Raw genomic sequence first — 12,673 nt, 5'->3', positions numbered from 1 at the left:
AAGTGGAATCAGAAAGATCAGATTCTTGGACCTGGCTGCTTTCTCTCAGCACGGTGGTTTCAGAGAGCCACACTTACTGGGCGTGTGCTGGTAGCTTGTTCCTCTTGGTTACTGAGCTGTCTTGAGTCCACCACTGTTCTGCACTTGACCTGTCAGTCCTCCTGTTAGAGACAGACATTTAGGGGGTTTTCTCTTTGGGGCTGTGATGAATGAAGCTGCTTGAAGTCTTTATTTATTTAGAAGTCTTTTTGTGAATTTATATCTTCACTTCTTTTAGATAAATACTTAAAAGGGGGTTTATAGGAAACTTGAGAGATTTATAGGAAACTGCCAGTTTTTGAAAGTGGTTATATTGCTTTATGTTCTCAGAAGCAATGTGTGAGTTCCTTTCCTGCACATTCTCACCATCTCTGAATATTGTTTTTTCCAGCATGTTTATTGCCGGCTTTCCTGAGTACACACAACCAATGATAGAACACCTGGTTACCATGAAGATCAACCACTGGGATGGGTAGGTTTTGTGTTTTTGTGTTTGCCTAATTAATTTATCTGTCAAATAAGAATTCTTATTATTTCCCAAGGGAGAGATTAAATTGAGCTCGTAAGCCTTTAATACGTTTTTTGATTATAGATTTCGTAGTTTTGAAGGAACTCTTGAGAAGTAATGTAAGTTCCACTATTCACACCTGATGTGTTGGTTAATGGTCTACCTGGAGACTTCAGTGACATCTGTTGGGTGTGTAAACATTCCCATGTCACGAGGGCAGGGAACTTGGGCTGTGGGATCCACTTACCCCTCTATGGCCACGGCCTCCCACCTCGCATCTGCTCCATCTGGCCGCTTAGCCGTCTCCTCCACCCTTCCTGGAGCCAGGCAGGCCTTTCCTTTTTCCTGATTACGGGGCAGTTTCAAGGTGTCTTCGCATTTTCCAGCAGTTAAACGTGTCCATCCAATGGGGAGGGCCATTGTATGACCCAGAGCGGGTTATCAGCGCTGCCGTCAGCACCTCTGGGAAAACGGCTTACTTTCTCTTGGAAAGCTCTGCGTAGCGCTCAGGCCGAGGTCCGAGGGACACAGACGCCTGGGTGTGTAAGGAGCTTCTTCAGGTTCTGCATCTGGAATCCCAGCTTAGAGTGGCTGTTGCTTGTGGTCAATAGGACATTTAAAACCAGAATTGCAACTGTGACCCATGGTGTTAGACTGAACTTTTTAGCTGTTGAAATCTCCAGCTGTTGTTGAAATGTTCATTTCTTCTTTCGACTCTGTCCTTTTTCCTTGGTGTATTCTGGGTGAGACTCTGGTTAGGTACATATACATTTCTGAATGTTTTTGTATCTTCCAAACGTATTGTCTCTTTTCGTTTCATGTTAGATTTCTTATCTTAAAGTGTAATTTGATATTATTATAGCTTAAGGGTCGGCAAGCTTTTTCTTGCCGAGAGTAATATTTTAGGTCATTGTCCCATGTATTTTATTGTTTTTTTCCTTTATAAAATCCTTTAAAGATGTGAAAACCATTCTAAGCCTGGGGCCTTACAGAAAGAGGCCTGTCACAGCCCCCGTCACCTTGCACCCCTGTCTGTCTGTGGGGGGACGGCGGATGGTCCCTCCTTTACGTCCAGCCTGGCGACCAACGCCTTTTATTTGAGGGCTATAGTCTTTTCGCATCTGATGTGGTTATCCATGTCATTTAATTTACACTTGTCATTTTACTGTGTGGTTTCTGTTTTTTCCTCATTTTTTAAATTGTTAATTTTATTTAAAACATTCTTTGTGGAAGTATTCTTTTTAGTATAAGCTCTAAAACCCTGAAATTTCCAGGATTCATAAATGGAGGGGAAATTGCAGTCAGATTTGAAGGTCCTCATGATAATAGCTGCTTAGATTTTTTTCAAATGTTAGGATTTGTGGAACAAGATTATGCCTAATTTTTAAATGATTCTTCAGAGGCGGAGAAACTTCTGCCTTTCTCTGTTTTTGGCCTGGATTATATCCATAAAGAGATATGAGCTAAAAGTTGATAAACGGGGTCTCTTCAATTTCCTGTGAATACATGGCTTGTGGGAAATGGGGAGCCTTATAGAATTCTTCAGTGATGTAAATATACCTTCTCCAGTGTAGATATTCTGTTACACTTCTAATAGTGTATACTTTTAAAAGGTATTATCCAGTGTTTTGGGTTTCTTTTTAAACATTTTTTGATAAGCAGCAGTGTCTTACTGTGTAGCGCAGGAAACTGTATTTAATATCCTGATAAACCATGATGGAAAAGAATATGAAAAAGAATATATATGTATAACCGAGTCACTTTGCTATACAGCAGAAATCAGTACAACATTGTAAATCAACTGTGCTTCAATTAAAAAAAAATAAACTTTTTCTGATACTTGGACATACTTACCCCAAATAATTTATGTATCAAGATAAACATAATTGAAAAATTTTGACTGTGGTGAGATGCACATAATAGAATGTCTTAATCATTTTTAGTGTTCAGTTCAGTACATTCCCCTTTCTGTGCAGCCAGTCTCCAGAACCTTTTCATCTTGCAGAACTTAAACTCCATACCCATTAATCACTGACTCCCCCTCTCCCTGGCAACCCTGTTTGTCTCTGTGGATCTGAATCTTACAGGAATCTCATGTGGAATCCTGCAGAGTTTGTCCTTTGGTGCCTAGCAGATTTCACTCAACATACTGTCCTCCAGGGTTCATCCACGCTGTAGCGTGTGTCAAAATCTCCTCCCTTTATAAGACCAAGCAGGAGTCCATTCTGTATACTTGCCACATTTTCTTTATCCATCATCCTTGGGTTGCTTCCACATTTCAGCTATTATGAGTAATGCTGCTATGAATATGGACGTATAAATATCTCTTTGAGACCCTGCTCTCTGTTTTGGGGGTATATACCCAGAAGTGGGATCCGTAGCTTTTCATAATGGTTGTGCCATTTAACATTCCTAATCCCAATGCACAAGGATTTCAGTTTGTGCAAATCCTCACCAGTACTTGTTACCTTCTGTTTTTTTCTGAAGTGTTGATCTTTATGGGTTACTTCGTTTTCGTTGTTGTTGTTGGGTTTAAGAGTTCTTTATATATTCTGGATGTTAGTCCCTTATCAGATACGTGATTTGCAGATATGTTCTCCTATTCTGTAAGTTGCCTTTTCTCTCTGTTGATTGTATCCTTTGATCCTTGGAAGTTTTAGATTTTAACACAGTCCAGTTTAACTATAATCAATTTTTCTGTTATCAGTGTATATAGTTTTTCCTTTGCCTGTGCTTTTGGTGTTGAAAAACATTTTAGAAAAAGATCTAAAAAAGTTTAGATTTGGCAAGAAAAACATCGCCAAATATAATGGCATGAAGCTTTCCCCTTATGTTTTTTTTCTAAGAGTTTTATAAATGAGGTCTGATATTTAGATGATAAAAAATATTGTTTTTAAATACAGAAAGCTTATCTTCAAAGTGCACTAACTGAGAAGATCACTGCTGGGTTGGGGCTGGGGGGGCATGCGTGGAGGCGGGCATCCATCTCACAGGTGACCCTCTGGGTTTGATCAGAGCCTGTCTGGCCCCTGGCAGGCTTGGTTTTTTAAACCACTCTCGGGTCGTCCTTCAGATCTGTGTGTTGAGACGTACCAACTGTGCCTTGATTGGAGATATTTACACTGATGTGATGTACACCTCCTGTTGATGAGCTTGAGCCACTGGAACTTCCCTCATTCAGCCTGCGGTCTTCCCGGTAGTGTTTACCAGACTCTGGCACTCCTGTCCTCTGTGTCCCTCGGGGTGCAGGAGGTTAGACCCGCTGGGCCATCCGGCGCTGGGCCATCCGGCGCCGTGCAGATGGCAGCTTTGTCCTGACACAGGCTTGCATGTAGTGCCGCCTCTTGGTGAAGGCTCTCTCCCTCGTTTACGAACAGAGGTTCTTATTTGCTAGTTTATTTGTATTCTCTCATAGCGTTTGGCTAAGTGGGCCAGGCGACAGCTCCTGCACTCTGTTCTCTCTGAGAGAAAGCCAGACTCCTCAGCCTGCAGGACTAACAGTGTTGTCTGCCCTGCCCCCAGGACCATCAGGGAGCTGTCCGCCAAGGCGCTGCGGAACCTGGCCCAGCGAGCGCCCGAGCACACTGCCTGTGAAGGTAGGTGCTCCCCACATGCCCTCACACGTGCATATGCGTGTGCACCACAGACGCACGCGCACACACCCAGCAGAAAGCCCCGGAGGCCCCCTCGCCGATGTTAAGACCTGAGGGTTTCTCTCTTGCTGGGAAGGGTGTGAAGAACTGGTCTGTGCTTTGTTGGGGACAGAACACGAACCAGGTGCGCCAGCCCCTGGGAGCACAGGTGCTGTGAGCACCAAGGTGTGCATGTCCCCGGGAGCCCCAGGGTTCATTCCTCTGCCATCCCAGCAGAAGGGGTGGATCTGCTGTGCACTGTGTGCGTTTCAGGATGAGCCTTGAAACAACAAACGAAGCAGCTCATAATGTAACATGCGAAACAGTGAGCTGCCTCCCTGGGGCTGCGGGGGACTCGCTGACTTCCTGGGCTGGGCCTGAGTGCGCTCAGCTCAGGAACAAGACGGCCAGTCTGAGTTAATGACATGCCCTTATCGGTAAAAAAGACCCTGTATTTGTTCCATCGTGTCTTTTCCATTTGGAATCAACAGGCATCTGATTTCAATTCAGCAAACAATACATAGGTTTCTTCGAATTGTACTTATTCCCACTGACGTTTATTAGAGAGGTAACTGTTGTTGGATTACAGTTGTTCAGTTGGAGTTACTGCTGATTTTACTCAGAGACTCTAGGATTTTACATGAAGACTTGGGGCCTGTGAAGGTCCTGAGGGCCTTTTCAGCTTCGTGGTCTCTTAATTAATGTCAGAAATCTCACCTGGTGTTTACTTTCCTTCGATGATAATCCTGCTGCCTGAATGAAGGGGACACTTTCTTCCCAGTTCAGGAGTGCTGACCACTACCGGCTGCCGCATCTGAGCGCCCGTGACGGCCCCTCCCAGCAAGGATGCTCTTGGCCTCCATGGCCTCTGCGTGGCTGGGACTGTGCTTTTCCTGGCTGGTGGGGCTGGATGGACAGAGCCTTCGTGGTTGTGACTTCTCACCTGTACTCCCGGCCAGGCTGCAGGGACTCTGATCCTGCTTTCTGTCCCCAGAGCACAGGCTCCGAGGCTTTCTCTGCTCTGAGCAGCAAGGAGGGAACTCCTGGCTGAGCCAGTGTGTGTTGGCTGTAGGGTTCTACAGCCCAGCCTCTGTCCTCCCTGCCCCCCAGCAGAGCCCTGGGGGTCCCTGAACAATAGGAAGGACCTGGAAAACAGTCTGTTTTCCTTCTTCCCTGCTGTCTGTCCTCACCCTGAGTTACCACCCTGTGTCTGGAGCCCCGGAGATGCGTGCTATTTGGGACTCTTAAGTCACATTCGTCCTTCCTGTTCATGTGTCTGCCGATGGGGGTCGGTGTGTTGGAGGGCCTAGTTTCGCCCTGGTTGCGGGGTAATGGTAGAGCTGAGCGGGTGCGTCCCTCCCCTGGACCCTGAACCCGCGTGTCTGACAGTCACCCCATGTGCCTCTCCCACTGTGCCTTGGCAGTGTTCCCGCGCCTGCTGTCGATGACACAGAGCCCAGACCTGCACACTCGGCACGGGGCCGTGCTCGCCTGCGCAGAGGTCGCCCGCAGCCTGCGCACGCTGGCCGCGCAGCAAGGCAGGTAGGAAGGCCTCCGTTCGCACCTGCGGTGTGCTCCGCGCTCCTGGCACCCGTCAGTGGCCTCCTGTCCTCTCTAGGGGCCCCGCCTCACTGGGCTTCTCTTGTCACGCTTTCCAGACTTGGTGTGGAGTAGCCCGTGTATTCAGTATTCTGTGTTCGTGTATCACTTTGAATAATTTAAAATACCAGAGGATATAAAAGTTTCAACCAGGAGCCTCTTGTGTTGGCGCAGTTGGTATAAATAACAACAGACGCAGCATGGGGTGGCTGAGCATGTCTGAACGTCGAGAATGTTTTGTGAAGCAGCTGCTCAATCTTCTTACTTTCTGACTAACTTTTCCTCAAAGATACAGCTCACCACACACTGTGATGTCTGTGCCATGGTTCCTGAACTCCACCTTGAGGAATACTGTGTTATATAAAGTCGATTCCTGTCCCTCGAGGTGGTTCCCTGGGGGCACGATGGTGGCAGATCTGAGTTAACCCTACTTCTCTCCCCAGGGCTCCTGAGAATTTCAAGCCCCCCCCACCGCCCCAGACTCAAAACCATGGTCCTCACCTGTGTTTGAATTCCTGCAGGCCCGTCTCGGACTTCCTGGACGAGAAGGCCATGCATGGCCTGAAGCAGATCCACCAGCAGGTCAGTGTGCAGCCTCCGGGCCGTCTCTCTCCCAGGTCTCCCGGTGCCTGGGGGCCTCCCTGCCCCCACGCCCTTCCTGCTCCTCAGCTCCAAGTGCAGCCTGGCTTTGGGCACGAACCCTGGGGGTGAGCTCAGGCTCTCCCGTGTGGCCAAGTGTCCCCCGCTGGGCCTGGCAGGGAGTGCCCGCCTCTCGTCTGGTCCTGCTGCACTGCCTGGCCGCCCTCCTCGCTCGGGGCGTCCTCGCGGGATGGTGGGCGGGTGGCGGCTCACAGAAGGCCTTGCACCCCCACCTTTACCCCACGAGGGGAGCTCCACGTCTGCAGTCACACCCAGGCTTTGTGTATGCACTTCCCTGGGGAGGAGGTGTGTGTGTTTTTCTGGGTTTTGAGATTCTCAAAGGCTTTTTGTGACTCAAAATTGGTGAAGTACGAGCTGTGGGTCTGAATGTTATAGGATAACGTGAAAGTCACTCTTGAGTGTTAAATGGCTTTACCGTTTGTCGTTCTGGGTTGAGTTCTGGTGTAAGATTTTTCTTCATGTGGTAATTGACCATTCTGACTTCCTTCCCTCATCCCGCGGGTGCTGTTAGCTTTCCTTTCCATTTTAGCAAAGGCATTTCGTCTGTCTGGGTGCATTTCTCACCTTTAAAGACGCCTGTATGTATGTCTGGCTGTGGTGGGTCGTCGCTGCTGCACGCGGGCTCTCTTCTTCCGGTGAGCGGCGGCTGCTCTTCGTCGCCGTGCTCGAGCTGCTCATGGCGGTGCCTTCTCTTGGTGCGGGGCGTGGGCTCCAGGGCGCTTGGGCTCCAGAGCTTGGTCTCGGGAGTTGTGCTGCTTGGGTGATCTTCCCTGACCAGGGATTTAACTCGTGTCCCTTGCATTGCAAGGCGGATTCTTAACCCCTGGACCACCAGGGAAGCCCTCATTTCTCACCTGTAGAGTGGAGTCTGGTGCTACCTGGACACTGTGGAGCCAGGCTGACGCCATGTGGTGCTGTAGAAGGTTCAGTGTGGGGATCACCCCGTCCTCCGCTTCCTTTTTCTGTAGAGCCTGGATAATAGCGGAACCTACTTGCTCGAGTTTCTGTGAGAAGTGAAGAATGTGTCTGGAGAGTTGGGTGGAGTTTTTGGCACAGCATGAGCTTTCAGTGAGTGGGGGCAGGGACGGTAGTTAGTAGTGATGCTGAGGTGCTTCTCTGAGTTCCTTGCCAGGAGAAGGGCCAGCAGGCTTAATTTTCTGCCTGAGGGGCTGTTGGGGGGCAGGCCTGGTATCCAGGCATCTCCCCACTGTCACTGGCTGGTGACCCTCTTCCTCCCCGCTCTGACCCTCGGTTTCCCTACCAGGCCAGGGAAGGAGGAATCTGGGCATCTTGGGGATCAAACGCAGTTGTGCAGGAGGGTCTTAGCGAGGGAGGGGCTTCTTAGCGAGGCACTCCTGGAGAGTGGAGTGCACTCCATCAGCCCTCCTGGGAGACGCCCACCTGTGCTTGTCTCTCTGTTCTCCTCCTGATGCTCGTTGATGTTATATACCTGCTGTGTTATATTTTTAAATCCTAGTAATTCAGATGACTAATTTTCAATTCTTTATTTTTAGCTTTACGATCGTCAGTTATACAGGTAAGATTTACATACCTGAAGTTTTATGTTTTGTGAAGAAAACGCTGGGCCCCTAGTCACGGGCATCTGCTGAGTGGTCGTGGCTGAGTCATCTGTGTGTCGTATTTGAGCGAGTTAAGAGCCGTGAAAGGGGTGGTTGGGTTCTGAGCTTCACAGACAACATGACGAGAAGCTTCCTCCTTCGACTGTGGAGTCTGACAGGCTCGAGGCTGTGGACAGACCACCCGTAGCAGCGGCCCTGCCTGGATCTGCCTTCTGCCCTTTGCAGCAGGCCCCCTCTGCCCTGGTGGCTGTGGTCTGCCCTCTGAATGTCATGTGGATAGAACTTACTGTGCAGTCTTAGGGTCTGGTCTTTCTCACTGAGAGCGCTGTTTCTGAGATTCACTGTGTGGTTGGTATACAGCGGTGTGTTCTCTCGTAGAGCTGTTGCTGGTCAGCGACCTGTGTGCTTGGCATCTTCTTGCCAGGTGATGGGCATCTTTCAGCTTTTGAGGATAAAACTTCTATGAGTATTGGCACATGAGTCTTGGTGTGGACGTGTGTTTCTGTTTTTCTTGGGTGATTACCTGTGTTAGGACCCTCTGTGGTCAGTGTGGAGATGGGACGAGGTTCCAGGGCTCTTTGGTGGTGTCTGTTTCCTGTTTAATGGTCCTTCTCTTAGAGACATCCTGCAGGTAGTAAACTCTGCTGGGCGATTCTCCTGCTGGCTGGGTGGAGCCTGGTGTGGACCTGGACCTGTGGGTGCGGCTCTGCCTCCTGGTTCCTGCTTCTTGGGCGGAGGCCTGGAGGGAGTTCCCATGGGCCCTCGGCTGTCCCACCAATGCTGCCTGCCTGCTTTTCATCCGTTTTAAATAGAAAGAAAGGGACGACCCATTTTCTCATACCCGAAAGCGTGTTCACTTGTTCCTGATGGCACGGCCTGCACTCCGTGGACTGGCCGGGGATGAGCAGGGAGTGAGCTGCGTGCCGAGGGGGCGGAGCAGTGAACCGCTGGCCGCCCTGGGCCATCGTGCTTTTGTTGTGTGTGGCTTTCTTTGGGGCTGAAGGCGTCTGATGATATCGTTAGCATCTTACAGACTCCAAATGCACGTCTGTTCATTGCCTCTAAATGCTCTTTTCTAGTGATAAATCTCAAAAGTAAGTAGAAAATAAGCCCCTTCCTTGAGGCCAGCGTAGGGAGATGATGCACGTGGCATCTGGTGTAGCAAGGGGTCTGGGTGGGACGGGCCTGGTGCCTCAGCAGTGTTTGTTCCCCGGGTCTGACTCCCACACAGACCACAGAAGGGAGGGCATGTGCCCCACAGGACCAGACTGCAGGGGCCTGAATCCGAGCGTCCAGGCCTGACCTGTGAGATCCAGCTTAGCCCCACTGTTCCCTTTGACTGTTTTCTCATTGTGAGTTTGGGGGTCCCCGAGACCACTCCCAGGCTCAGGGACTGGGCTGGCAGAAGGACTTGGCACTCAGCATAGCTCTTGATGTTGTGAAAGAAATGAAAGTGGAAGTCACTCAGTCATGGCTGACTCTTTGCAACCCCGTGGACTATACAGTCCATGAAATTCTCCAGGCCAGAATACTGGAGCGGGTAGCCTTTCCCTTCTCCAGGGGATCTTCCCAACCCAGGTCTCCTGCATTGCAGGCGGATTCTTTACCTACTGAGCTCTTGATGCTGTGGTTGTGGCTTATTGCTGCAAAAGTGTTCATTCAAATCAGCAACCTAAGAGGCCCAGAGGACAGAGTCCACGGTAGACGAGGCACAGCTTCCTGGCTGGGTCCTGTCCCCGTGGAGTCACACCGAATCCTCCTGATGGCTACTCGTGACACACACACAGCTATTGCCGCCCAGGGAGACCACCCCACCAGCCTTGGCATCCAGGGTTTCCACTGGGCTGAGCTGATTCTCTGTGATGTGAGGTCCCACCACAGATGGCACTACCAGTGTTGACCTCCCATAGGGCCCCCAGCCCAAGTAAACGGAGGATCCTGCCTGGCAGAGCCTTCTCGGGCTCGGACCTCCATAGTTGGGACAAAGCTCCAGACCCTTCCTTCTTGGCCCTGACCTCCAGGAAGCAGCCTTGCCTGTGGAAGTAAACCCTCTCTCCTGGAAGGGACCCCTTAGGTCAGTCTGGTGCTAGAGCCTTGGGTCCCACGTGACCTGAAGATCCTTCTTACAATGGCAAGGGACACAGGGCTGGAGCATCTCACAGGTCTGACAAACTGACAGGGCAGCCCTGTGACACCCAGGGGTGGTCAGTGCTGGCTGGCTGTTGGGGGCTTGTGCTGGGAGGACTGCTGTGTGCAGTGGGAGCTCTGAGCACTCGCTGTGTCGGGCAGGTTGGAAGGAGAATCCCTGTTGGGGAGGGGCAGGAGGGTGAGAACTCCTGACCAGGCTGCGTGGTGCTCCTGACTGGGAGTGCCCAAGCTCTGAAACCTGGCAGGCACTTTCCGCCAGCGGGCCGGGAGCCCTCGCTGAATCTCTTCTGACACTTGAGTGCGTGGGGCCTCTTGCTTGTGATGCCATGCCCAAGTCCCTACGTGCCACCTGGCAGCGCCAGGCCCTCCTGCAGGAGTGGCGGCAGGCCATCCTTGGCAGGACAGAAAGCCTTGAAGAAACGTGAACTGTGGGGAATTGGAAACGGCAGGCCATGTGTCCAGGGGACCTGGATCTTGATCTTGGAGGGAAGTGCGAGTTTCGTGTGGGGTTTGCACCAGCCTTCTTCTGGTCCCCTGGGGGGTGTGCTCCTGCCCCTCTGTGAGTGAGGAAGTCGGCCCCTGGGAGGCCGCCTGCTGTCCTGGGAGCCACGGCCTTGAGGCCTCGGGGGTGCTGGGTCCCGCTGGTCTCTTTGGGGCCCCTCAGGCTTTCTCAGCAATCTGAGCGACTCTGGGAACTGCATTCTCTTGGGTGGACTGTGCTCAGAAATCTTCCTGGGGGAGGACGTAGCAAGGACTGATTTTCCCTAACCCCGAACATTTTATCTTGTTTGGGGTCTAAATAAAATTAAAAGAATCGTGCAGTGAATACCTGTTCACCCTTCCCCGACCTCAGTCAGTTATTCATAACATCTGGACCGTTTGTTTTCTTTCCCTCTGTATACATGTATTATTTGTTTTCTTTAGTAAGTTGTGGGCCTGTTACTTCCTCTTTAAGACTTGAGAAAGCATCAGGGAAGAGCAGGGACTTTCTCCTGCGTGATCGCATACGACCAGCGTGATCGCATACGACCAGCGTCCCCAGCACACCGGAGGCTCCGTGGGACCTCCGGGACCCGTAAGCGGAGGCTCCTTCAGCTTGTCTTCAAGTGCTCTCTGTAGCCGTCCTTCCCCTTGAGCTAGGCCCTGCTCCGGTGTCTGTGCTGTGTCTGGCGTTACTCAGTTAGCTCCCTTTTTGTTTTTCACGGTGCAGCCTCTCTTCAGGCCGGGCGTGCTGGGTAACACTACACATTCCGGGTTTGCTGGGTTGTTCCCTGCATGACTGGATCTGGCTTGCCCATGGCGCGGCTGGTGTGGACCCTTGTGTTGCCTGTGAAGTCGGTGTGTTTGCCCCCTGGTGGAGACGCTGAGTTGACCCCTGGGTTTAGGGACGACCTCCAGAAGGTCAGATGTGATGGTGAGAGGCATGCACCCCCTTGCAGCTAGCGACTGGCCTGACGGGTGGTTTCAAGACTCACGGATCCTGGATTCCAGCGTCTGCCTTGCCTGAGCCAGTCATCACCCTGCGGTCTGCCGGTGGGTGCCTGGCTGATTCCCTCATTCTTTCCATGTGCATTTTCTGGGACTTGTCTGGAAAGAGCAGCGTCCCTCCCCACTCCCACCCTGCTGTCTGTCTTTCTGATGTATCACTATAGACTCGTGCACCGCGCCCCCGCCCCCGCCACACACACCATGTTGTAATTCAGTAGCATCCTTGTTACTCCTCCTGTGACTTAAGCTGCCCGTACCTGGCCCACCTCTATTTGAATGGCCTCCTCTGTCATTTTCACGCTTGTCTCTGAGCAGGGTCTCTTTAAACCTCTTCGTTTATATTGCTTTGGTTTCTGTCCCCATCACTGATTGCGTTTGGTGCACTTTCCTTTTCAGATCTGTGGTTTTATTTCTTGAGGTCCTGTTTGTGTCTTACTATGACTCAGTCTCTCTCCTCCCCTCCCCTCCTGGGACGCGTGCATGAGCTGAGGGCTGTTCTGACGACCTTGCGTGTGTATTCCGTCCTCTTGGGGAGCTGCTGGGTCTGTGTGGGTGGTTTTCTTGGGGTCATGGCGGGTGTTCTGGACTCTCAGTGGGGAGCTGGGCGCCGGCTGCTGCTCTCCAGTGCTGCTCGCTTGGTGGGCGCAGTTGGATCCTTTCACAGCCAGCTCTGGAGGCTCGGTAGGGCTGAAACAAGTGGGCCGGCCGCTCAGGTGGTCCTTCCGAGGGGTCTTCTGGTGCCTTGTGCCTGAGGAGGCCAGTGCTCTGACTGAGGGGGGCTCCTCCCCGCCTGTATGGATTCCCACGCGTGCCCCGCCTTCTCCTTAGGAGTGTTTTTCTGTTTTCAGGCTCAGGTGGTTTCTCTTCTCGAACGTGCAGCTCAGGGTCAGCGCTGGGGGTGCTGCTCCACATCCCCTCAGATTCCGGCCGCCTTGGCCTCCCCACCTTCCATCTGCAGGGGCTTCCCCGCTGGGCCCTGGCTACTCCTTCCCTCCTTCCACACCTCTGTATGCCAGCCT

The 12,673-nt window shown here is 51.5% G+C and overlaps 1 protein-coding gene across 2 annotated transcripts in view; it reads left to right on the top strand.

The window, feature by feature from the left end:
* TBCD (tubulin folding cofactor D) overlaps positions 1-12,673 on the top strand; it is a 144,049-nt gene that overhangs the window by 104,168 nt on the left and 27,208 nt on the right. For both annotated transcript variants that reach the window (XM_018065386.1, XM_018065385.1), the window contains exons 18-22: positions 431-511; positions 4,070-4,143; positions 5,604-5,721; positions 6,300-6,360; positions 7,953-7,975. In XM_018065386.1, coding sequence (XP_017920875.1) covers positions 431-511; positions 4,070-4,143; positions 5,604-5,721; positions 6,300-6,360; positions 7,953-7,975 — 357 coding nt within the window. The remainder of the gene's footprint in view (positions 1-430; positions 512-4,069; positions 4,144-5,603; positions 5,722-6,299; positions 6,361-7,952; positions 7,976-12,673) is intronic.

The sequence above is a fragment of the Capra hircus genome, chromosome 19 (genome assembly GCF_001704415.2).
Source record: "Capra hircus breed San Clemente chromosome 19, ASM170441v1, whole genome shotgun sequence".
Lineage (NCBI taxonomy): Eukaryota > Metazoa > Chordata > Mammalia > Artiodactyla > Bovidae > Capra > Capra hircus.
Note: the sequence above shows the minus strand (reverse complement) of the source record. Positions and strands in the feature narration are given on the sequence as shown.